The sequence below is a fragment of the Apodemus sylvaticus genome, chromosome 1 (assembly GCF_947179515.1).
Source record: "Apodemus sylvaticus chromosome 1, mApoSyl1.1, whole genome shotgun sequence".
Lineage (NCBI taxonomy): Eukaryota > Metazoa > Chordata > Mammalia > Rodentia > Muridae > Apodemus > Apodemus sylvaticus.
Genome location: NC_067472.1, coordinates 78,568,133 through 78,592,164, shown reverse-complemented (window position 1 = coordinate 78,592,164; position 24,032 = coordinate 78,568,133). Strand labels below are relative to the sequence as shown.

General features: G+C 51.7%; 4 protein-coding genes across 12 annotated transcripts in view; 1 reads left to right on the top strand and 3 right to left on the bottom strand.

Annotated features, from left to right (window-relative positions):
• Positions 1-609: 609 nt before the first annotated feature.
• On the bottom strand, positions 610-4,853 carry Cd2bp2 (CD2 cytoplasmic tail binding protein 2). 7 transcript variants are annotated; one of them, XM_052198272.1, is made up of 7 exons: positions 4,753-4,853; positions 4,177-4,277; positions 3,840-3,975; positions 3,560-3,717; positions 3,022-3,457; positions 2,838-2,944; positions 610-2,783 (listed from the first exon to the last, which is right to left on the bottom strand). In XM_052198272.1, the coding sequence occupies exons 2-7, from the start codon at positions 4,252-4,254 to the stop codon at positions 2,652-2,654; spliced, it is 1,047 nt and encodes a 348-aa protein (XP_052054232.1). In that variant the 5' UTR covers positions 4,255-4,277; positions 4,753-4,853; the 3' UTR covers positions 610-2,651. The 7 variants fall into 7 exon arrangements, with proteins under 7 accessions (XP_052054232.1, XP_052054286.1, XP_052054266.1 ...); XM_052198326.1 differs by having other exon boundaries at positions 610-2,762; XM_052198306.1 differs by having other exon boundaries at positions 2,838-2,941.
• Positions 4,854-6,986: 2,133 nt separating this feature from the next.
• On the bottom strand, positions 6,987-17,532 carry Tbc1d10b (TBC1 domain family member 10B). Its single transcript, XM_052198032.1, has 9 exons — positions 16,284-17,532; positions 13,168-13,267; positions 12,818-12,925; positions 12,615-12,721; positions 9,515-9,629; positions 9,321-9,386; positions 8,942-9,131; positions 8,495-8,649; positions 6,987-8,410 (listed from the first exon to the last, which is right to left on the bottom strand). The coding sequence occupies exons 1-9, from the start codon at positions 17,201-17,203 to the stop codon at positions 7,769-7,771; spliced, it is 2,403 nt and encodes an 800-aa protein (XP_052053992.1). The 5' UTR covers positions 17,204-17,532; the 3' UTR covers positions 6,987-7,768.
• Positions 17,533-17,633: 101 nt separating this feature from the next.
• Myl11 (myosin light chain 11) lies at positions 17,634-22,880 on the top strand. The gene is made up of 7 exons (XM_052198480.1): positions 17,634-17,739; positions 21,426-21,518; positions 21,736-21,811; positions 21,965-22,069; positions 22,159-22,237; positions 22,528-22,576; positions 22,683-22,880. Exons 2-7 carry the CDS (start codon positions 21,483-21,485, stop codon positions 22,785-22,787), a joined length of 450 nt encoding a protein of 149 aa, XP_052054440.1. The 5' UTR covers positions 17,634-17,739; positions 21,426-21,482; the 3' UTR covers positions 22,788-22,880.
• A 156-nt stretch (positions 22,881-23,036) lies between these two features.
• The window catches only part of Septin1 (septin 1), a 502,205-nt gene continuing 501,209 nt past the window's right edge, over positions 23,037-24,032 (bottom strand). For all 3 annotated transcript variants that reach the window (XM_052198252.1, XM_052198262.1, XM_052198243.1), the window contains exons 9-11: positions 23,833-23,998; positions 23,508-23,598; positions 23,037-23,403 (exon numbers count right to left, since the gene is read on the bottom strand). In XM_052198252.1, the coding sequence (XP_052054212.1) occupies positions 23,317-23,403; positions 23,508-23,598; positions 23,833-23,998 (344 nt within the window). In that variant the 3' untranslated portion in view covers positions 23,037-23,316. The remainder of the gene's footprint in view (positions 23,404-23,507; positions 23,599-23,832; positions 23,999-24,032) is intronic.

The following is a 24,032-nucleotide window of genomic DNA, read 5'->3' as shown; positions in this document are numbered from 1 at the left end:
TCAAAGTCTGGGCCCTTTTAACTGCTCAGGCATTTCTTAGGCCCCCTTTTAAAAAAAACTATATGTAGTTCTATTATTGGAGAGGAAGGCAGAGGCAGATGGATCTAAGTTTAAGACTAGCCTGGTCTACGTAATCAACTCCGGGAGAGCCAGGGTCTAAGGGAGACTGTCTCAACACAACAAAAACCCATCCAAACAATTACTGGCTTTGTGCTTAGAAAACCCATGGTCGTACCATCCAGAATATACCCAATCTCAAACCTAAGCAGGGTTGGGCCAGATGAGTGCTTGGATGGGAAGACAAGAACAGTATGGCAAAGGCCTAACAGGGCTGGTTCTGAAGCAGGTGTAGCTCTCCAGAGAGTAGGTGAGCGTATATTCACTTTCTACCGGTGCTTTATGTTTTATATATATATATATTTATTTATATATGTGAGTACGCTGTCGCTGTCTTCAGACACACCAGGAGAGGGCATTAGAACCCATTACAGATGGTTGCGAGCCACCATGTGGTTGCTGGAACTTGAACTCAGGACCTCTGGAAGAGCAGTCGGTGCTCTTAACCCCTGAGCCATCTCTCCCTACCGGTGCTTTATTAAATCACCACAATTAAAGCAGCTTGACACAAATTTATTATCTTACAATTCTAGAGGATACAAGTCTCGAGTGGGTTTCACTGGGCTATCGCTGTGGGGCTGCACCGGTCTGGGCAGAACCTGTTTTCTGCTTTTCCGGTTCCTCCAGGCCGCCTGCACCCTGACACACATGCCTCTCTTCCAGCTTTCAGAGTCCCCTGCTCTTGTTAGGAGTCCGTTCCTTTCCAGCATAAGGACCCATGATTACAATGGCCCCAATAATCAAATCCCAGTTTCTCAGTTTTGCTCAGCAACATGGCGCAATGCCTTTAGTCTCAACACTTGGGATGCAAATCTCTGGTGAGTTTCAGGCCAGGCAGGTCTACATAGTGAGACCCCATCTCAAAAAATTAAAAACAAAACAAAACCTCACCTCAGTGTCACTTCTGTACAATCCCCTTTCCCTCTGTCACATAACGCACTAAGTCATATTCAGTCTGGGACTCAGGATGTGGGTATCTTCAGGGATCAACATTCTGCCTGCACGCGCCTTGGTGTTATCAGAGAAGTGCACTCAGAAACCAATGAAATTAACTTTAGATCTGCCAAGTCGGAGGAACCTGGAGGATACCGCGGTGTCTATCTCACCAAACACTTGTGAACAATCACTCAGGCCACCAAACACTTGTGAACAATCGCTCAGGCCACCAAACACTTGTGAACAATCGCTCAGGCCACCAAACACTTGTGAACAATCGCTCAGGCCACCAAACACTTGTGAACAATCGCTCAGGCCACCAAACACTTGTGAACAATCGCTCAGGCCACCAAACACTTGTGAACAATCGCTCAGGCCACCAAACACTTGTGAACAATCACTCAGGCCACCAAACACTTGTGAACAATCACTCAGGCCACCAAACACTTGTGAACAATCACTCAGGTCACAGGACTGGATTTTACTCATCCCAAGACATCAGGTTTTCACTACTAAGCATCTCAGAAAGCCACTTCCTCTTTAACCAGCAACACCTTACAATACCTGGAGGATTTGCTGTCTTAGTGACTGACACACTAAATCAGATGTCCTACCACTAATGGACTCCTTGAAGTCAAAACAATTGTAATCTAGGCTGGCAGGACCAGGTCTGTTAGACTTGGAGGTCTCTGCATCAATCCCTGCAGCCAACCCTAAGCTGAGCCCCTCCTTCCCAAGCTCTTACCTGACCCCAAAGCCTGCATCGTGCTTTGCCTGCAGACAAAGGTGCCCAGGTGCCTCTTGTAGACAAGAGGCGAGCACAGAGCGGCACTGGGGAAAACTGTCAGGCCCTGTCTGCCTCCATGGCCCTCCACTCTGGACTCCTGGGAGGGGACCAGACCAGAGTTGTTTCCTCAGGGCACTAGCCCTACGCCTGAGATGGGAGCCCAGGAAATGTATGCTACAATTCCTGAAAGACCAAATTCTATGCCAACGTCGGGAATTAGCTCCATGGGCCGGCTCTCTAATTCACTCTGAGACCTCCAGTAAGACACTGCACTTTGTGAGGGGTAGGAAAATCACTATGGAGAAGAGGAGAATACACGTTTAAGAGCTCTCTTGCTCTCAATAGGATCTCAAACTCTTCCCAACATTCCAGCTATGAGGGAGCTGCCAGGACAGAGAATTTGAGGTCCTGAAAGTCAAAGATCAGTAGAACAAGGGCTTGCAAGGACCACTGGGGAAGAGTGACAGAGGGGATTTTGCACAGTAAGCAGAAGTATCAGTAGGAAAGTCACAGGACACCTGGCGGGCCCTACCTGCCTCCGAGTGCGGGAAACAAGACTGAGGTGGTCCAAGACACCAGAGGGAAGCATGTGAAGAAGTCTCTTGGGAGGAAACCCTCAAGGACCTACCAGGTGCAGCCACAAGGAGCCATGGAGAAGCCCTGGCTCGGCCATCAGCACAGTCAAGACTTTTATTGAGAAACAGACAATGGCTCTAGAGTGGCCTCCAATATCCTCACTGTCCAGGGCAGCTGGGGCCTCCTCTGCCAAGTCCAAGAAAGAAGGGGCTGCCACACTGGGCCCTTAGAGGGCTCACGTGTAGAGATCAAAATCAATGCGCTTGGAATTGTAGAACTGGCCGCCTGGAGGGTCCAGCTTCCGGCAATAAACGCCATCTGGGAAGTAACCTTCGCTCACCCAGGTCTGTAAAGACAGAAGACAAAACTGTGGCAAGATGACAGAAGTTGGGCTGGACAGACCTGGCAGGAGGGAGCTTACCTGCATCTGGGCACTGGTGAAGGGTCCGTACAGCTCAGCATCCCCTGTGTTCTCCCATTTATACTCCCACATCACATCCATCAGACCATCTCCTGCTGCCTCTGCTTCTGAAACAATGAAGGTACTTGGGCCTCAAGCACTGGTCTCCCACCCACACTGCCCATACCGTGCCCTCCAAACTTACCTTCTTTATGGGATGGGGTTGGGGTTTCCAGCTCCCCCTCGGCCACTTCCTCAGCAAACATGTCCAGGGAGGGTGGAGGTGTGGGGTCATGGGATCCCTGGGTCCGACACCCCAAACCCTTCAGTCGCATAGCCAACCGTTCCCTTGTTTCCTGGTATACGCCAAGGTTGCCTCGAGCTACCATCTGATCAGCTAACCCAGACAGCCGGTCTAGACGCTGGGGGGAATTGGGCCGCCCAGTCCCCTTGCTGTTCCCTTTGCCTCCTCCTCGGGCTCCCAGCCGCCTAAGAGCCCCAGCCACTGTCTCTCTTGGCAATAACAACTCCAAAAGTCCCTCCAGGAGTGCCTGGGCACTCATTGGCGTCTGACCCAGGCTGTCTTCTTCCTCTGAGTCCGAGACCTGTTGCTTATCAGGTGGCCGTTCCTTGATCCTCACCTATAAGGGAAAGATAATTATCATTTCTCACTAACTTCCACTGGGGCCCAGGCCCAGCACCAGCATTCCCAGGCCTCAGCCAGGACAGTTCCTGGGCCACACCCAGTCAATGTTGTCCAGCCAGCTGTCTCGGATCTGCGCATCCTGGTTCAGGAAGTAGTTGCCATCCGCATCAAAGTGGCCTTCCTCCATCTCTTCCTGCAGGTTGAAGGGTGTAATCCTCACACCCCCCTCACTGGGGAGAGTAGCTGCTTCCTGACCTGCACCAAAGACAAGGGGGGCCCCATGCTAGACATGCGGGGGGAAAAAAAACCCAGCCCCCTCCCCAACCTCCATACTTAAGGCTTGTCCTCCAGCAGTTAACGTGTTGGAAACGGCTCACCTTCTACATCCTCTGAGGCCAGGATATCGTATTTGCTGGACCCCTCCTCATCATCATCCTCCTCATCACTGTCTAAAGAGTGTTTGCCTTTGAAGCGGCTCCCAGGACCACCTGCTCCAGCCACAGGGTCCCCCAGCTGTAAGGAGAAGCAAATGGGAAACGCAGACTACTGGCTAGTTCCCAAACAGTCCAGTATCTGAACACAAACTGGAGTTCTTCGGAACCCCGTGCTCTGGGAAAGCTAACCCTTCCTTGGATTCCCAGCTCTCCTCCCATCAGACTTGTCCCTCCTCTTCCCCTCAGGCCTCCACAGAAATCGGCAATTTGGTCATCTCACCTTCTTTTTGGGAACACTGATTTCATCTTCATCCTCCTCCTCTCCAACACCCTGAAAAGTCACTTTTCTCTTTGGCATGATTAGCTGTAGATTTCCTCCAGCTGGACCTCGGAAAAAGATATGAAGTAAGGAAATTAGGTAAGGAGAGAGGACCGCGAGGGCGTACCGGCACCACAGACATTTTTCCTGGTAAATGTGAAGGCGGACGGATCACTAAACCATCTGAAAGAAGAACTAGGAGGCACGACCTCCGGAATTGGTTTGGCAATTCAGAGGCCCTGGAGGGAGGGTCTGCGAAGGATCCCCGCCCCCGCGTGGACCCTGTGGGTACTCCCACCCGGGGGTGGGGAGCCAGGTTCCCCTACGTCATCACTCCCCACCAGTTCGGAGCTACTGAGTTCAACCACCTCTCCCACCCGAGTGCCCTCAGAGGCCGGGCGGACCCAAGAGCTGGCATCCTAGTAGCCTCGATCCCCGCATTCCACGTAGCGACCTGCTCGGCCATGTCCTCGGCGTACAAACTAGACGCGAAGCAAACCCGCAGGGAGTCAAACAATCTTACCCGCCGGCGCTCACCTAGGAACCCAGGGTCAGGCGGGGAAGAAAAGAAAAGATGCTTTCGCCGGTATTACTTCCGGGGCACCCGCCCTCATCACCCGGAAAAAGACAGTGGAGACCGCCATAAGGGCCCGGAAGTGGCTTCACTTCTATCCAAAAAGGGCGGATGTATACCTTTAGCCAAGGCTGACTCGCTGCCGGAAGTGACGCAAGACCTTCAAAGACTCGCGTTTACTCCGTACTTGCCTCACGGGACTTGAGGATGGCGGGAAATATTTTATTATTCGTCTACAATGGAGGCTACTGTGAGGATGTGGCGTTCTGTTTGCTAAAAAGAGGTTCCCAGGGCATGATGGAGAGACACAGGCCGAGCAGGGCTTTGGGTTTCAGTTTGTATTTATGGATAGGGTTCTGCACGCCTAATGGCATTCAGTAGAAACTTGGGAAGTTGAAACAGGACTGATTGTCGCGAGATTGACGCCAGTCTGGGATACAAGAGACCGTCTATTTTTTTTTTTTTTAAAGAAAATCTTGCAGGGCGTGGTGGCACACGCCTGCAATCCCAGCACTTGGGAGGCAGAGGCAGGCGGATTTCTGAGTTCGAGGCCAGCCTGGTCTACAGAGTGAGTTCCAGGACAGCCAGGACTACACGGAGAAACCCTGTCTCGAAAAATAAAAAACAAAACAAACAAACAAAAAAAGGAAAGAAAGAAAGAAAATCTTGCTTTTCTCCCTGAGTCCTGCTTCTGATTGATTGTAAGCACTCGGGCACCTTCCAAACCAAGCCCTTTTAGAAGCTAGGAAGTCATTTGCACTATATCTATTCCCCACTTAATTCCTAGTTTCTGTAGCGGGACAGCCACCATCACAAAGGTGGCACTGGTATCTGTGCCCAGTAACCAGGCTTGCTCACAGGCAGGCCTGAGAATCAGTTACAAGATGAAGCCTACCCCACTCCTTAGCAAACTGCCAAGGTGTTGGAATTCAGCTCCTGCAAATGTGGGGCCAGGTTAGACCTTCCTGAAGTGTGGTTTAGATCTGGCACTCAGGGGAACCACTCAAACCAGAACACCTCCATCCCCACCCCCAGGCTAGATAGCTCAGGTGATCCTACTAGAGCTGGAAGAGGGCGGCCAGATGGACCACACCTTTCTCCTCCAGGGTTTTCTCCCATTCTGAATCACCAAGAAACTTCATTCAACACGTAACCTTAGTTTCTTCTGTAGGTACAGAGCACAGTTCTAGACCAGGAGGGCATCTTCTTACAGACAGGACCCTGAAAAAACACCAGCTCTCCACTCTGCTGGTTCGTTTGGAGGGAATCTTCTCTTCTACCTGGAGACCACACACCCTGCCGCTCATCCTGCTGAAGAACTGCTGAGTGTAGCTCTGCTTTATGATCACAGAAGCCCACACCTTTATCACCCTGACCCAGAACAGAGGGGGTGTGGCCACAGAAAACAGGGCTGGTCAATTTGTTTGTGTGCACCTGCTGGGATGAGCCCAAGGCAGTCAGTCCATCCTAGAAGCCCAGTACCAGGAACTGCACCAAGCTGCTGACCAGCCCAATCTAAAGATGGTGGCTTTGCAGGCACTCTCCACCCCTCCTACAGCTTCCAGGGGACCGAAAGCTGTTGGAAAGTTGATCCCAGTCCTGCGAGCTGTGCAGGGGACCCCAGGAGGCCAGTGACAGTGGAGGCAGCAGACCGCAGGCCAATATGAGGAGGAGCTGGACTATGTTGATGAGAGATGAAGCAAGGGTTTACTGTGACTCCTTCTGGGGGTCAAATACTATTCACAAGGGTTGCCTAAGATTATCAGAAAACAGAGTAACTTACATTATGATTTATAGCAGTAGTAAACTCTTATTAAGTAATAATGAAAATAATTTTAGCCAGGCGGTGGTGGCGCACTCCTGTAATCCCAGCACTTGGGAGACAGAAGCAGGCGGATGTCTGAGTTTGAGGCCAGTCTGGTCTACAAAGTGAGTTCCAGGACAGCCAGGGCTACACAGAGAAACCCTGTCTTGAAAAACAAAAAACAATACAAAAAAAACGAAAAAAATTTTATGGTTGGAGTCACCACAACATGAACTGTATTAAAGGGTCACAGCATTAGGAAGATGGAGAACCAGTGGTCTAGATGCCCCTGCCAAGATCAGCAGACTGAACCTATGGAGAGTCAGACATTCTTCCTGGCTCCCTCCCCCTTACTCTACAACCCTCTTCAAATAACAAGGCAGGAGACAGACCTAGATATAACAGCAGGTTCTTTTTCTGGTTCCTCAAAGCGCCACAAAACCCGCCACTGGGGTGGGACCAAGACAGAAGAGAATGTAAACATTGGGTTCCACCCTCTGGACTCAAGGGAAGACCCTTATTCAGAGAGGGGTTTGACGGCTGGAAAGGAACAAAATGAAAGACAGGCTTTCTGACTCTCCAGCAGAGAGGCCTGAGAATACAAAGCAAGTGAGTTAGGGAAGAGAGCAGGCCACAGGCGGGAAGGAATGGAGGACACTTCCTAGCATAGCCTCTTAAATAAACTGGAGTGTGGAAGCGCTGTGGACCTGGGAAAGGACAGAACACCCACCCCAGGCCAACCTGACCTTCTGTACATAATTACAACACAAGGATATCCAGGAGAGAAAACAGCCTTGGCCCCCAGTAAGACAGTGGGGTGACAGGCAGGTCCCCAAGACAGGAAAAGGAACCTAGGTCCACCGTCTAAAGGAAGCCACCGGGAGTGTGAGACAGCACCCCTCTGTCATAGGGGTGACAGAGACCCAAGCTGAGCCTAACTGGACAAAAGAGTCTCCAGACTTGGTCGCTGTTACCCTGGGTAATGTAGCTGTCCCATGCACTGTGGCTGTCCGGGCCATGGAGGGATCAGCAGCTGGCAAGGAGTCAAGGGAATCAAGCCACTTTCCTTAGAAAAAGGAAGCGCCTGCCAAGGGAGCTGGGAGAACACTCCTGCCAGGGCTGCTCTCGGCTGAGGGGGGAGGAGGAGGGCCGTGCCATCCAGACCCAACCAGAGGTCAAAAGTAAGCATCCTGCCGGGCCTCAGCTGCTGACCTGTCCCCACCATCATGGGGTGCTGGGGGCCCGTCTGCCTTTCGACGCAAGGAAAGTTTCCGGCCTTGGCCCTTCTTCTCCAGCTTCTGCCGCTCCTTCTCTTGCCTCTGCTGTTCCTTCTCCTGCTCCTTTTCCCACTTCTGCCGCTCCTTCTCCTGCTTTTCCCGCTCCTTCTCCTGTCTCTGCCGCTCCTTTTCTCGATCTTTCTCCTGTTTCTGCCGCTCTTTCTCCTGCCGCCTGATCTCCTTGCTGGTGCCTAGCGGGGTGCTGTTGCCAGTAGGTGAAGGAAGGGATGGATGCAGTCCCTCAGCAATGACGACAGCCCCAGGGACAGGCCCGGCACTAGCCCTGCGGACAGGAGGTGGTGGGGAGGGGGCCCCTCCACCTGCCCGAGAGCCTCTGCTCTTGAGACTAGGGAGGCTGAGGAGGCTAGAGGAGGGGCCCAGGGGTGGCTGCTGCCGCCTGCGCTCCTCATGGATGGCTCGGGAGCCATGCAGCCTTCGTGAGGGCCGATACTGCAGCTCTCCCCGAGTTTCTCGCCACTTCTTCAGCTGGGTTGCATTCTCCCGTTCAATCCATGCTTCTGTCACTGGGAGGTTGGTTACCTAGACAGAGACATGAGAGCCAGAGTGTAGGCCTGTGTGGAAACGGGCTGAAGCAGCTCAGGGTGTGCCAAGATCATGGCCTACCTCATGCACCAGGAAGTCCTCCTGCATGCACGGCTGTGGCAGGTTTCGAAGCTGCTCCATGGTCTCATACATGCCTTGACATGAGCGCAGCTTTTCCACAGAACCCAGTGTGTGTCGCAGTAAGACCAGAGCCACTCGAAAGATGATCTTAACGCCTACAGGGTCAGAGAAGATGCAAAGAGAGATCAGGTCTAGGATCTCAGAGCGTCTTATGAAGGCAACACAGCCCTGGTGCTGTCTAGGCCAGCCTTCCAGGTGAAGGGAGTTGCTAGGGGCTGTAGGTTTCTGGGAGGGCAAGCAGACTCTAGGTTGGTGGCTGAACCAAGATGGTTCCTGTTTTTCCAAACTGTTTATTATGAAGCCTAGGCCCCACACTACTTGTCTATGGGATACCAGTAAAGCCACAAATCCTAGCCTCCCCCGCAGCCTGGCCAGCCACTGAAATACCTTCACAGAAAAACATGTCCCAGACACGCAGCACTGAAGCCCAAGGGAGGGTCCGGGCAAAGATGCACATGAACCACTCTGTCATGTAGAGCACAGGGTCAATGCGCTGCCGCCGAAGGTGCCGATGTGCCAGTGGAGAAATCCGGCGCAGGAGTGCAAAAAAGATTTCTCCATCCAACTGAATGGCCTCCTAGAGTGGTGGGAAGAGCCATCAGAAGTGGGCCTGGCTGGCCATGGTCCCCTCAGGGTACAACCAGACCAAAGACGCTGTCGTAACCTCAGTGGTGGTGGGACAGAAGGACAGATGAGGCAGGGCAAGGGCCTAAGCCAGTCTTAGGGAAAGTCACAGCCCCAGTGCACCCAGCTTCCAGACACTCACCAGCCCTGCACTGTAGTAACCTGGGAGGTACTTGTCGCAGATCTGTACCAGGCACCAAAACGCTTGCTAAGAAGGGCAAGAAGAAGAGGCAGGGATGGGGCCTGAGGAGCAGGGAGTACGCAGCTCTCCCTTCACCACAGAAGGTATGTCTAGATCTTCTCACCCCCACCCCAAACAGGTCCACTTATGCTGACCTCAGCAGGCATGTGCATTAGCAACACGGCAGCCACTGGGGCCTGGGCCTGACAGTAGCCCTCGTCAGGCCTGTAGATGGTATAGGCCTTCAGGATTCGGTACAGGTCTTGCTGCCTAAGGGGGTACAGAAGATGGCAATCATCAAAGCTGTCCCTAACCCTGGACCAGTACTCGTTTACATCAAGTTCCAAGCTAATCTCAAGAGCTTTACTACCACATAGCCATCGACCTTCCCAACCCTGCCTACTAGGCTCAGCATTCGGAGCATTCTGTCCTGGCCTTTCACCCTTAGCTGCATATACCACAGACTTCCTACCTATTTCCTCTTTCACCTGTAACCAGCCACAAAGCAATCAAGGTCATTTTCTTCAGGAACCTGTCCACTCCTCTGGAACTGTTTTCCTCCTCCAGAGCAGGCAATCTTGGACTGTTATCTCTTTTACTGAGGCCAGCATGCCCACTAGTCCTGGTTCTTGGTGACAACCAGGAAGCCAGCTGCACCACACATCTTTCTCTTATCTCCACATCGAGCCAGATCTGTGCCCTAGCCCTCTTTTTCCTTGTTATGTTCCATCATATCTGATATTTTCATCTACTCAAAAACAGCTTTCTGCATTCCCAGAAGGTAGCTGCCAACTCTTGAGGCATATAATAGATATCCCGAACTCGATGCTCTAATCTCTCTTCCCCACCCGCAGCTACTTCCGTCTCTGACTTCTGTCTCTTAGCCTCCTGATCTCCTGGCCTGCAGTCACAGTGCTAACACTGCTCACACTAGCACCACCCCAAATCCAGTCACTCAGATGTCATCACTCACATCTGCAACTACTTCACTGTTGAAAATTCCTGAGATGCTGCTTCACACAGCGCTTGCTGGATTCCAACTTCCTACCCCCAAAGGTGACCCTGAATCTGATCCTCCTGCCTCCGTCTCTCCAGGAACAGGATTAAAGGCACGCACCATCACACTTAGCTTCCTATGGTGCTGGAACTCAAACTCAGAGCTTCCTGAATGCTGGACACTCTACTGAATGAGCTACATCACCATCTCTGACTGCTTACTTTGCTATTTACTTTGCAAAAGTCCTAAAGAGGTAACACATCTGATGATCCTGATTATTTTACCTAATACAAGGATCCACCTGCTTCTGCCTCCCCAGTGCTGATATTGAAAGCTGGTGTGCTACCACACCAGGTCACATCTTTCTTTTGTACCTATACTTGCTGCTTGGTGATATCTTGTCCAATGAGTGAGCCTAATCCCTCCATAAGCACACTTCCAATTTCCAATTTATCGACAATTTGAACTTCTTTCCTGAGCTAAACAATGGTGGCACACACCTATAATCCCAGCAGAGGCAGGTGGATCTCCAAGTTCAAGGCCAGCCTGGTCTACAGAGTAAGTTCCAGAACAGCCAGAGGTACACAAAGAAACCCTATCTCAAACAAATAAACACACCCCCTTCTTTCCTGAAATTCGGACTTCTAATATACTGGGTCCCCAACCTGCCTACATCCCCTGGATTTCCAGCTCACAACCCCCACCTAGTTTGAGACAGAGTCATACTCTAGCCAAATTGTTCTGGAACTCAAGATGTATGTCAGGTTGGCCTTAAACTCATGACAATCCTCCTGCCACAGCTTCCTGAGGGCTGGGCTGGTCCACAGTTCCCCTACCAAAGTCCACCTAAGTACCCAAACTATAAGCATGAGCTACCATGTCTGACTCTAAAACCTTCGACATAACCCAAACCTACCTTTCCTCCAGTTCTCTGGTCTTTATTAGTAAGTAGCAAGTCTCTTTGTGTCTTGAATCCTGTCCCCACACACTCTCCATTCTCCTTTGCTGTCTGAACCCTCCCCAGTGCTGACCACTGCGTCACATACTTCACAGACTCTCCTCCATCAAGGACTGTCTATTCCCACAGGGTTTGGTTCATTGCTGTCATCTGTGACTAGAATAGTACCTAGGAAAAGTAGGTACTCAATAACTGTTCGTTGAAAGATGAACATATTGATAAAAATGTTTATTTAAGCTGCGCATAGTACTTATCTATAATTCTAACACTTGAGAGGCTGCAGCAGAATAATGAGTCCAAGATACTCTGGGCTTCCCAGCAAGTTCAAGGTCACTCATAAAAATAATAAATAAATAAATTAGCTGCCTATGGCTATGGTGGCATAACCTTCAATCCTAGCATTTGGGAGGCAGAGATAAATCTGAATTTGAAGCCAGTGTCATCCACCTAGTCAGACCCTATCTAAAAGAAAAAATATATAGACATATTGTTTTGTTATATAAAGAAAATATATATATTTCATAAAGATAGAAAAATGATGGGCTGGAGAGATGGCTCAGTGGTTAAGAGCACCAACTGCTTTTCCAGAGGTCCTGGGTTCAATTCCCAACAACCACATGGTGGTTCACAGCCATCTGCAGTGGGATATGATGCCCTCTTCTGGTGTGTCTGAACACAGCTACGGTATACTCATACACATAATAAAATAAATAAATCTTAAAAAGAAAGAAAGAAAGAAAGAAAGAAAGAAAGAAAAAGAAAACTGTTCATCGAGGGCAGAGAATTAGCTGAGTGGTAGACACTTGCCTAGCATGGTAGAGGCCCCAGGTATAAGCTCCAAGGCCACACAAAAGTCCGTATAACTACCTAAGATTGCCTTCCACACGGGAGGAGTGGTACACATCTCATCCGAAGGAAGCCTAACTACAGAATTAAAATGCCAAGTGCCTTGGTCCTTGGTGATCTGGCCTGAACTGCTTTCCAGATTCAGCTCTATAAAAACCCACTGTCCAGACACTGCTTATACAACCTCCCAGGAAGGAAAACCCAACCTTGTCCCAGCCCCAACTAGCTTTTAAAATCCAGCACAAATACAACCTCAATTAGTCCTTGATGTACCTATATGAAGGCCCAAATTAGAATCTCCCACACCAGATACTTCTCTTAACACTGCTTGACATTCAACTGATTAATGATCATTCTTCTAAGAGCCCCAGAGGGCATGGACTGCTTGAACCAAGCCTTTTATCTTCCTGGAACCTTCAACAGATTTTGCCAACTGGTCCAGTCAGGCTCTTACCCATGCCCTCCTCGAGCAGCAAACATCTCATGGAAAGGGAACTGGCGATGCAGGTCTTTCTCAATCACATCCAGCCACTTGGGGTCCCCAGAAGCCCGTTCCAGCTCCTGCAGTGGGACAGCAGGGTTTACCTCAGGACCTGGGAGAACTGATTTCTCCTGCAGAGACAGTGCCACATATCCCCACCCTGGAGCTGCACAAACCTCAAACTTGCCCGGGTTCTGCTCCAGGAGTTCCTTGCTATTAGACAGGTACTGCCAGGCCTTGGCTCTGAGAGAGGAGGGGATTCCTTTCCGGCAGCGCAGCTTTACCTAAGGCAGAGTAACAGCTAGGGTGACAGCTTCAGGCCTGGAACATTCTCTAAGCTTTCCCCACCAGCCATCAGGCTCCCAGAGACATTCCTCCCACATGCCAGATGTGACACATTGGACCTGGCCTGGCTACAGTTTAAAGCTCCTCCTGCCAATGCCCAAGTACCACTGACCCTCAGTGTGCTAGGAGGGCAGATATTAACTTCCACTCCCCACCCTTGCGTGTTGCCCAGCCCTCAAACCTTCTGGAAACGCCGTGACAGCCACTTATCCCAGTTACTGAACATCTCCAGCCACTTGAGCTCCCGCTGCCGAGCCACATCCACAGGAATAGAGCTCTCTCTGCAGAATTGGAGTATGTATGGAAGAGGTCAGTGCAGTAGTGTGGAGCCCCAGGCTGTGGGGAAACTGAGCCAGCCAGTTCCCTCAGGCTCAACTGAGAAACTAGAAATTTTGTGAGATCAAAATGTCTGAACACTTGACCATCCACACTTTAAAGGCTTCCTTCCCTACTGAATCTCTACCCAGACAATTTAAATCCCACTTCTAACACATCCAGTTTTGGTCATAATGAAAAGAACCACTGTGGCTGAGGATGTGCTTCAGTGGTACTGTGCTTCTCTTGCATGTGAAGGGCTCTGAATTTAGTCCCAGCACTGCAAAAAAAAAAAATTAACTATAAGCCACATTTTTGTATTAAATCTGGATCTAAGTCCAAGTTTTACCATTTATTCATTATGTGACCTTGAACAAGTCACTTAATTTTTCTAAGCCTCAGTTTCCTCATTTGTAAGGTCAAGAGAATAACAATATATACCTGAAAGAACCTGTAAATAGCCTGTAACAAGAGCTCACACGAATGACCTTAGGTGTGTCATTTTATCCTATGAGACAAGAGATTTCTTGGACCATCTGTGACTTTCTCTCCTCCTCCCCCTCCTCTTTGCAGCCTCCCCAGTTCCCAAGCAAATGAATTTTTCTGCCCTGATGCTATTCTGTCGGCTCCATGCTCAAGGTGCTCCATCTGTCTGGAAATGGTTGGTTGCTTACAGGAGCAGTTATGGGAGAATCAAATGGAAAAAAGACCATGGGTTTAAAAATGCCAGACTAAGCTCAAAGCCCAGTTCTGTCCCTTAGAAGCCACAGTCTTGACATGTGAGTAACTTGAGTCTCTTCCTCAGCTATAAATGGGATGTCACTACCTACAGTTAGAAGGACTAGTGAGAAAAATACACAAAAAAGACGGTTAAATATGAGCACAATAGATGTTAATTTATTCTGTGCTAGAAACTCTATAAACAGAGACATCATCTCTTATTACATTAATGTCAGTTCTACACTCTCAGGGCTGGAAATATTAAGGTACTTTTCCTGTCCTAAGGAACACTACAACTTACAAAGGAAGGGAATGGCAGGAGAGATGGCTCAGCTCTAAGAGCATTGGATGCTCTTGTAGAGCGAGAACCAGCACCCAGGAGGCAGCTATGGTCTGTAATTCCAGGTCCAGAGGGTCTGAAGCTCTTCTTGCCTCCCGGGGTACTATATCACAAAGTGCATAGACATGAGTGCAGGCAAAACACCCAATACATAAAATAAAAACAAACGGGAGGAAGATCCACTATGACACGAGAGATGTACAGGCAAAAGATTCCCACAGAGTCATTAGTACAAGGACAGTAAGTATCAGGGAAGGCTTCCTGGAAAAAAAAGATATAAAAAGTGCACCAAAAGGAGTGAAGAGAAACAGAGGCAGAGCAGGGGAAGAACACTTCTGAGGTAGACAGGCCTGAATAACCCACGACTGATCCATACACAGTCTAACAGCCTGGGGCTGAGACCAAAGAGACTAGCAGAGCTGGGCTTGAACTTTACCCTGCAGGAGAAAAAAGTGTTTATGCTAATATATTACAATCATCCTTACCTCAGAGGTAATTCCTCTGGCATGGAAGATAGATTCTGAAGTGTCAAAGTTATAAAGCAGAAAAATAGCACAGAGCAGAATGCCTGACACAGGAGTGATATTCTAAAACCGAATTTGAACCAAGTTCCTCTGGACAGACTAATATGGAGGAATGTTCCCTAGTCGCACCAATCCACATTATCTGAGGGAAGCAACTCTAGTTTTGTTTCTTATGAGGTGAAAGAAGTGCAAGAGAAAGGACCAGGGTCAAACTTCATCTAGAGTTCAGACTGAATGTTGGTGCCCAATCAAGTTTCCTGAGTTTTGTTAGCTTACAAGCCCTGCCTGTATTATTCTCCCACTCTATCTTCCTGATTCAGATCCACTTCACGAGAGGTCTTACATCCAGGTGCTCACAGAACCCTCTCATCTCTAGGCCAAACCCAACCTATTACACTGAAACTGGGCATTCCCTCCAGATGAGCGCCTTGAAAGTAGTACTTCAGTTAGTGCTCAGTACTGAGCCTGCTGCAGTGTCCTCAGGCTGAGCTAACCAGGTTACAGACTAGCCAGCAGGTTAAGGGAGCACAGGCGCAATGGTCAGGATCCAGAGAGAGAAGGAAGAAGTCAGGCCAGTCACACACCCCCACCTTAGAGTGACTCAGGCCCCTCCCTGGAAGGAACTAGGAAAGCTCTACTAGGGCAGGGGAGATGAGGAAATGGGGAAGAGGCCACCCCCACCCTTTCAATGAAAACACAAAACTGCCCTCTCACAAAAGCCCTGCCTTCAGGGTCTCTCCTCCACCAAGCAGACTTCCTCACCCCACCATTCTGCCAATTGCCCAGTGATTCCCTACTGCTATTCTGAAGGTGCCTGCATCCTTCTTGCCCTCAGAGACCTAAGATTTCTACCAGAGCCTTGGCCCAACCAACTTTCCAGAATGTGTGGCCTTTCTTTTCTTTCTTTCTTTCTTTTTTTTTTTTTTTCGAGACAGGGTTTCTCTGTGTAGCCCTGGCTGTCCTGGAACTCACTCTGTAGACCAGGCTGGCCTCAAACTCAGAAATCCTCCTGCCTCTGCCTCCCAAGTGCTGGGATTAAGGGCGTGCACCACCACCGCCCGGCATGTCTGGCCTTTCTAGTTAAGGGTTTCATACCAAGCAGCTGGCATCTTAGCTGCTTAGTAGGAATCAGCTCATTCAACCCCTCTCTTCATAGAGGAAACTGAGGCACAGAAACAGGGACACCTCTAGCTCAAGGACACAGGCAAGGTCTAGGTTTAAACTGAGATGACTGCCTTGATCCTGATCCTCAACTCTGAAGTCATAGAAACCCCAGGATGCTCTGGCACTGCAGCTCCTGCTAATGACTCCCTGGGTCTGGGCTAGCCAGGTGCATCACGTCCCTCCCCCACCCCCGCGTTCACAGGCAGCCCCCACGGGTGCCCACGGTGTACTCACAGGCTGCCCGAATACTGGCTGCCCCCAAGGAAACCATACTTGTCCGTCTTGCGCAGGGCCAGCCCGTTTATCTCCGAGTCTGAACCCAAGGAGCTCACATCATCCGGCAAGGACTCCAAGGTCCCTGACATGAGGCTCACGGAGTCCAAGTAGCTCAGGGTGTCCGGGGCCTGCCCTCGAGGCCCAGAGATGCCAGGTCCTAGGCTGGACGTGGAGCCCAGGTCTTGAAAGTTTTCAACAGTCTCCGGAGCTGGGGTCACTGTCACCACAGCCACTGGAGCCGGAGCCGGAGCCTCGCAGGTCCCGGGAGGGCCCGTGACAGGCCCTGAGGGGTCCTCAGGCACCGGCCCTGCTGATGCTGATGCTGATGTAGCAGCTCCATGTCCACCTGCCACCTGTCCTGCTCCACCCCGTGCAGTCCCTCCTGAAGCTACTGTGGTTCCCGGCTTGGGGGCAAGCGGGGGTTTGGCAGTCAGGGCTCCAGGCGCCGTTCTGGAAGGTGTCCGAGTGGGGGTCCCTGGTCCTGGGACAGGAGAGGCTCGAGCCTCTTCCGTCTTTGGAGTGTCTGTCCCCAAAGCCAAGGCCACCGACGTCTCGGCTCCTGTCTCTGCGGCTGGTGCGGGAAACTCTTGCGTCTTCGCGGCTTCGGCTGAGGCCTCCAGGGTTAGCACCACCACCGTGCTGCCCGTGGCTGTCGTGGGTGTCGAGGCCGAGGTCTGGGACGATCCTGGGACCCAGGCGGGCCGAGCCTCCCCGGGGGCCACCAGGTCGACCGGGGCTGAAGTGGCTGTAGTCACTGGCGGTCCCGGTGCCACCACTACGACCGGCCCGGCCCGGGAACCCCGGGGCGGGGGCGATGGGGCAGCGGGGGCGCCGTGACGGCGCGGCGGGGCCACAAGGGGCGCCGGGCCCGTCTCCATAGCTGCGGGCGGCCCCTCACATCCCCCCGCCGGGGAGGCCGCAGAAGGCGCCGCCCCTCAGGCCGCCCGGAGCAGCCCGCCCGGGCTGCAGAGAGGGCGAAGGGCGCGGCTCGGCGCGCGCCGGGGGCGGGGCGGGACCGGGCGGCAGGCGGCGGGCGGCGCGCGCAGGCGGGGCAAGGGTCGTCGGCGCTCGCGCCGGGGTCTCCCGGCCTCTCACCCCTACTCGCGCGCTCGCGCCGCCCCCTCCCAGCGAGGGGCCGGCTGCCGACGTCGCGCCTGCGCAGATGCTGAGGAGCCGCCACTGTCTCAGCGAACTACGCCTGCGCTAGGCAAGGCCCTCCCGCGCCCCTCCATAGGAGCAGGACCAGAGAGAAAACTGAGTTCCTGCCAATCCATGGAAGGGTGGGTGGGGCTAGAGGCGGGCAGAGGGTGGGTGTTCTAGAAAGAGGAAATGAAGAAGGCGAAGGCCGGACGAAGAAAACAAGCAATAGAAAACAGAGATCCTGAGCCTCCGGGCCAATAAACACAACTGAAGAGTGAGTTATCCCAGAAGGGCGGGGAATGAGGCTGGTGTTGAGCAGTAAGAGGCAGAGACTAGGAACTTGTTAGCCAATGGAGATGGTGAAAAAGAACCAATTAAAAGCGGGGCTAGGCAGTCAAATTGGCCGACGGTTACGTCTGTTCCTGTGATGACAGCATCTGCAGTCAATAGAAAGAGCCGAAAAATTCTTAGACTTCCTGAGATGATCAGGAAGGAATGAAGCTAGGGAGAGGCGGGCTTAACTTGTGATTAACTTGTTAGCCAATGACTGTCTTTCTCTACTTTGCATAAGGGTAGGAAGATAGATAACAGTCTCTGCTTCGAGGGGCAGGGATGCTGCCAGCAGGCGGTGCCAGAGCGAGAATAATCTGTGACAACCAGAGACAAGCACGAGAGGGGGTGACAACTGGGGACATCACTGAGAAAGGGCCCGGAGCATCGGTGCGGCTCCTAGCCAATAAGAGTGCCGGGCTGGCCTTCTTGGGTTTCAAAAGAGCCCCGGTTCATTCAGCTGCTGAGCTGCATCCAGTGCCCTCTCTAGTTAGACTGCAGTCAGTCCTCTAAAAGACTCATCTCTCAATTCCCTATTTCAGGCAGGAACTCAGACCAGGTTTCTCTAAGTTCTCATATATAAACTCAGCTTCTCCCCCAAACGCTGCCATTTCCGAAACCTTATCCCTCTGAGCGTGTGGCCAGACATCTCAGACCCCAAATCCATGAGTCCTCAATACCATGAACCCTCCATATCTGCATTCCTGTTCTTTGGAAGATTCAAGGTCCAAGCCCTACTGTTCACCTCTTATGGACTCAGTAGCTACTAACTTAGACTCTAACTTCAGGAGCCCTCAAGGTAGCCCTCAGACCAAAACCACAAGGCCTGACTTTATGAGCTCTAACCTTCTTCCAACTTCTTTTTTTTTGTTTTAAGATTTTTTTTTTAAGTTTTTTTTTTCAAGACAGTGTCTGTGTGTGGCCCTGCATGGCTGTTCTGGAACTCAGTCTGTAGATTATGTTGGTCTGGAACTCAGAGATCTGCCTGCCTCTGCCTCCTGAGTTCTGAGACTAAAGGCCACTACCGAACCAGCAACTTTCCCACTTCTAAGCACTGCTTCCTCTGTTCTCTGTTCTCTTGCTCCACAGAATGAGTGGACTCCCAAATTCATAAAGCCACTCTCAAAATTCTAGTGAGACCCAGCTCTCAATGTCCCTAGTCCTGTTGTCTTTTGAGTTTTGAAGCTCCTCAGTCTTGTCAGCTTACTTTCCCGCTCGCTCCCAACTCAGACCCAGACCCAGTGATGACCTGTCAGATCTTCTTTTCATAACTTCTCCATCTTCCATTTGATTCAAGTTTACTGAGAACTCCACAAATCCCATTCCCTTTTTGGAGTCTTTCTCACCTCCCAGAATCCACTAGTGAGTGCGCTCCTCCATGACGGAGCCCCCCATGTACCCATATTAGGCAAAACAGCTGCCACCCAAAGCCGGAGGAGCTGTGTAGGAGGCCAAGGACAGCTGCTAAGTTTAGGGCGGCTCCTTCCCTCTTCTTAGAGACAACAGGTGGCTGGGCCCCAGTGCCCAGAAAAGAAAATGTCTTAGTGGCATTGGCATGGACTGGAGCAGGGAAGGGGGGGACACATTCCTCAGGCCATCAGGTCCTAAAGGGAGCAGGAGGACATGCGTACCATTGCCAACCTGGGGTTTCCTGTACTGCTATTTCTCTAGATTTCCACTGCATGGAGCAATATGGGCCACTGAGGCCCAGAACAGTATGAAAGTCACAACATCAGCCAAGCTAGCATTTTCCCGGAAGGGAGAAGCCACCGGTTGTGCTCCCTGGGAGAGGATGGCTGGGACCATTGTGTCTTCTCTGAGGTCTCTTGCTTCCACCCTTTCTAGGTTTACCAGTGCCTCCGTTTTTTGCAAACCCCACAGTATCTGGTCACCAACCTTAACATCCAGCCCTGTCCCAATTCTGCCAAGTCTAGCAGCTGACTTTCACGGTCCTGGCCTTCGCCCACGTGCTGTGTCTTTTGTCTGCCATGTCTGCTCATCAGCCCTCACCTAACTCACTTCATTAGCTTCCTGTTGAGTTCTGCTGTTGTCATTTGCTTGCCTGCCTGCTTGTTTGCTAAAGTGAACCCACAAAACCAAGCATATTGTCTGTTGGCAATAAATGCTTACTGGGTTAGATCTGCACCCAGCCCACTCAGGGGCTCAAAAGTCTGGTTCATCTATTCCAGAACTGTGGGCTTCCCTGAGCCCCTCTGAATTCTGGCACATTGCAATCTCCTTTTGGGAGAAAGAACATCCCTTCCCATATAGATCCTAATGAGACTTGCATCCCAAGGCCTCCTCCCCCCCCCCCCTTCCTGGGCTCCAGCTGCTGCAGGCCTCCAAGAAAGGAGAGGCCCCTAAGCTGGGCTATTTTAGTATCTTGGGTGGGTATCCGCAGGGCTAAGGTTACCACGGTATGTTAAGGGCTCCCGGGGCAGGACTATATAACCCCAGAAGAACTGCCCCAAGCAGATTCTCTTCCTTTTTCCATCTGGAGCTACTGCCTTGCCCCCAGGAGATCTAAGACATGGTGAGTGAAGATCCGCACCCCCCCCCCCCCCAGTTCTGACCCATTAGCTCAGGATAGTTTCACCCTTCAAAAAAAAAAAAGTTGCCCCTTCTCATTCCAACTACAGGCAAAAATATGAACCCTCTCTCTTAGTAACAGAATGAGACCAGAGGATAGAGTGATGGGCTGAAGGGTTCACTCAAGGATAATATGCTCAGATATCCAACCACGATGTCTAGGGGCTGGGGGAGACCTGCTCAAAGCCTGTTCCATCCCTTCCTTTCTGTTCTCAAAGTCCTCAGTGAGATGAGCCTGCTCACATGTTATAAGTGAGAATTAGAGGTTCAGACAGGGTCAATGAGTAGATTAAGCTGCACGTATGGATGTCAAGTTGGCGGGTGGAGGGTCCTGAGAGGGGCACCTGTCAGTCCGGATGAAGTGATCTGGGAGCTAGAGTTGGCAATTTAGAGATGCAGCCAAAATGAGGCCCCTTGGCCAAGAGGTACCAAGAAAAAAAAGAGTCATCTTAGAAAAAGGGAATCGAAGAACTCTGAATCTGAATCTGACTAGGCTTGGGGGGTATGCCTGAAATTTCAACTGCTTTCAAGCCTGAGGAGGTGGAGTCCAGGAGTTCAAGGCCAGCCTAAGCAATGTAGTTCGACCTGCCTAAAAAAGAAAAAGAAAAGAGGAGGAGAAGCTTGGTGTGGTGATGAATATCTTTATTCTCAGGAGGAAGAAGCAGGTGGATCTCTGAGTTCGAGGAAAGGAAAGCGTGGGTCTACACAATAGGTCCCCACGCTAAATCATGAGACCATGTCTAGTGTGGGGAGACTGGGGTTGGGGATGTGACTCGGGTTGATCGGTAGTGCCGGCCTAGCATGCACAGGCAACCGAATGAAAAGGGTGTGCCGCACACAGCGCTAACCCTGGAACTTACACGGTCAAGGTCAGCAATGGAGGCAAAGTGAGGACAGCAAGGTCATCCTCAGTTAAGTAGCAAGTTTGAGGGCTAGATGGGACCCTGTCCTTAACAGAAACAAAAGTCTGGTTTGCTGCTCCCAGGAGAGAGATACAGGAACGGGCCTGTGGGCTCTCCTGCTCAACCTTTACCCTCACAGGCACCCAAGAAGGCCAAGAGAAGGGCGGCAGCAGAAGGGAGCTCCAATGTCTTCTCCATGTTTGACCAGACTCAGATCCAGGAGTTCAAGGAGGTGAGAGAAGGAGACTCTACCCCTCCTCCCCACCACTTCCCCACCCCTCCTCCCCACCCCTCCTTCCCAGAAAGTGCACCTGTTGAGGGAGGAGGAGGGTTTAGAATTCCTCCCCTCCCATCAAAGGGTGGAGGGGAACAGCTGGCTCAGGGCCAGAATCTGATCTGCCTTGGGCCAATTCCTGGCTTCGTCTGTCCCCACCCCTACCCCTCCACAGGCTTTCACTGTAATTGATCAGAACAGGGATGGCATTATTGACAAGGAGGATCTTCGGGACACCTTTGCAGCCATGGGTGAGCCCCCTACTGCCATTTATAAATGGGAATCCGGTGGCTTCAGGCCTTAATCTGCCCAGATGGAAAATGAATGAGCTGATTTAAGTTTATGGGAAGCCCAGCTCTGGTCCCCAGCACCCAACTCCAACCCCTGCTGCTCACTCCGTTCAGGCCGTCTCAATGTGAAGAATGAGGAACTGGACGCTATGATGAAGGAAGCCAGTGGACCCATCAACTTCACTGTCTTCCTGACCATGTTTGGGGAAAAACTCAAGGGTGAGTAAAAGGTTCTCAGCCCAAGACCCTAGTTGCTCCTTCCAGACCCTCAGGGACTTGCTAGACTCCTGTGTCCTCTGACCCTGCAGGTGCCGACCCCGAGGATGTGATCACTGGAGCCTTCAAGGTCCTGGACCCAGAAGGGAAGGGCAGCATCAAAAAGCAGTTGTGAGTGGCTCCCTCTAGTGGCTCTCTTAAAAATCCTACCTAAGGGTTACAGGTTGATAGAATGTGTGAGCAACCGGGACTGGATGACGGGGGTTACATTTTTATAATAATCAGGACTGGGTGATGGGGTTACCTTTTTATAACTAAGGGAAGAAATTCGCGACAGGAGGACACAACATTTGGGAGATGCGCCAGACATGTTTCAGGGAAGGTTGGTGGGAACAGGAATGAAATGGGAGGGGGCAGGACTCATGAACCCGATCTCACCTCCCTGAATGTCGCCTTCTCAGCTTGGAGGAGCTGCTTACCACGCAGTGTGACCGATTTTCCCAGGAGGAGGTGAGCTGGGGAGATCCCGGGAAGGAAAGGGACTCGAGTGGAGGGAAGTGGAAGAGAGGGAAGCGGTGGAAAGACCGGACCTAGAGCCAGCCCTGTCTTCCTACAGATCAAGAACATGTGGGCAGCCTTCCCTCCAGATGTGGGCGGCAACGTGGACTACAAGAACATCTGCTATGTCATCACACACGGTGACGCTAAGGACCAGGAATAGGGGACCCAAGGTCTCAGAAGACCTAGATAGGCTCCTAGCCGCTCCAGCTCTCACCCTGACCCCCAATAAAACTCAACTGGTCTTTGTTTCTTATTGGTGGCAATTTCAGTGTGTTCACGCGCGAACTCAGGTGGGAGGGTGAACCACCGCCCGCCCAGCAAGACAGGAGTGGCGAACAGCGGAATGACTAGTAGCCAAGAGGCCCCCAGCGGGCAGCTCCATTCCTGCTGGGAAGAAGACTCCGGCAGCTGGTGGGGGCGGGGAGCAGTTTTTTATTAGATGGAGAACTTGGAGAAACAGGAAAACCCAAGCGAAACCCCGCCGTCTGGCGTTTGGAGGGCGATCCTATTAGAACGGCGCGGAAGGCGGAGTCGGATGGACCTTAAACTTCCGGATTAGAGAGCCAAGGTTTAAGTGCAAGGGCGGGCCTATCCTCTGGATCTCCGGATTGGGCGCTGGGTAGTCTAGAGCCGGGATGGGACAGCAGAGTAGCGGTGCGCAAATGCTAGGATAGGCGGCGATGAGGATCTCACAGCACATCTGATTGCTCGCCCTGGGCTTGGTTCTGTTGCATCTGGGCTTGCATCTTCTCCAGCATTTCTTGCATGCGGCGCAGCTGTGCGGAACAAGATAGCAGGCAGTGGGACCCGGCAAGGCCGGAATGGGATCTAGATGACGATCTAGGGCGCTGATTGGAGGAAAAGAGCAGTGCTTGCTCACCTCTTCGTCCTTCTCGCGAATCAACTTCTCAGTGTCGGCCAGAGGCAACATGGGCAGCGGGATCTCTGTGGCACTCTGCCGGGAAAGCTTGCTGAGAGGATAGAGGGAAAGGTTGTGTGCGTGCAGAAAACCGGTTGTGAGGTCTGACATAGTGAGCCTTGGGGCGAATTCTGAGTGTAGGAGGCGGGGCTTTGTCCCTGAGGTTAGGGACGGAGTGGGCGAGGCTTAGTTGGACCTGGGAAGCCGAGTTAAGTGCAGCAGGACTAGTCAGGAAGGCTTGCCTAAACGGTGGCGCTAGCAAACACCAAAATAGCCCTACTCTCACCTGCGGCTGGCTCGATCCCGGGCCCCAGGTCGAGCCAGACTCTGTAGGCAGCGAGCCCGGTAGCCCTCGTAGAGCAGATCGTGGGTCACCTCTTTCAAGTCCTGAAGGTGGGTCTGCACCAACATCCGCCTCAGGTTCAGGAAATCGCAGTGATGTGGATTCTCCACTAGAGGGCAGAACAAGTAGCTTTTGGTTCAACT

Excerpts from the sequence above, each read along its gene's own strand:
- Cd2bp2 (XM_052198272.1), bottom strand. The coding sequence starts at position 4,254 with ATGCCAAAGAGAAAAGTGACTTTTCAGGGTGTTGGAGAGGAGGAGGAT. Across the intron at positions 3,976-4,176 it reads TCAGTGTTCCCAAAAAGAAG|CTGGGGGACCCTGTGGCTGG; the intron begins GTGAGATGACCA and ends TTCTCCTTACAG. Across the intron at positions 2,784-2,837 it reads TCACCAGTGCCCAGATGCAG|TTTTGTCTTCTGTCTTTACA; the intron begins GTAAGCTCCCTC and ends ATCTTGCCACAG.
- Tbc1d10b (XM_052198032.1), bottom strand. The coding sequence starts at position 17,203 with ATGGAGACGGGCCCGGCGCCCCTTGTGGCCCCGCCGCGCCGTCACGGC. Across the intron at positions 9,630-12,614 it reads GCTGCTCGAGGAGGGCATGG|GCAGCAAGACCTGTACCGAA; the intron begins GTAAGAGCCTGA and ends GTACCCCCTTAG. Across the intron at positions 9,132-9,320 it reads GTTACTACAGTGCAGGGCTG|GAGGCCATTCAGTTGGATGG; the intron begins GTGAGTGTCTGG and ends CCACCACTCTAG.
- Myl11 (XM_052198480.1), top strand. The coding sequence starts at position 21,483 with ATGTTTGACCAGACTCAGATCCAGGAGTTCAAGGAG. Across the intron at positions 21,519-21,735 it reads AGATCCAGGAGTTCAAGGAG|GCTTTCACTGTAATTGATCA; the intron begins GTGAGAGAAGGA and ends ACCCCTCCACAG. Across the intron at positions 22,577-22,682 it reads ACCGATTTTCCCAGGAGGAG|ATCAAGAACATGTGGGCAGC; the intron begins GTGAGCTGGGGA and ends GTCTTCCTACAG.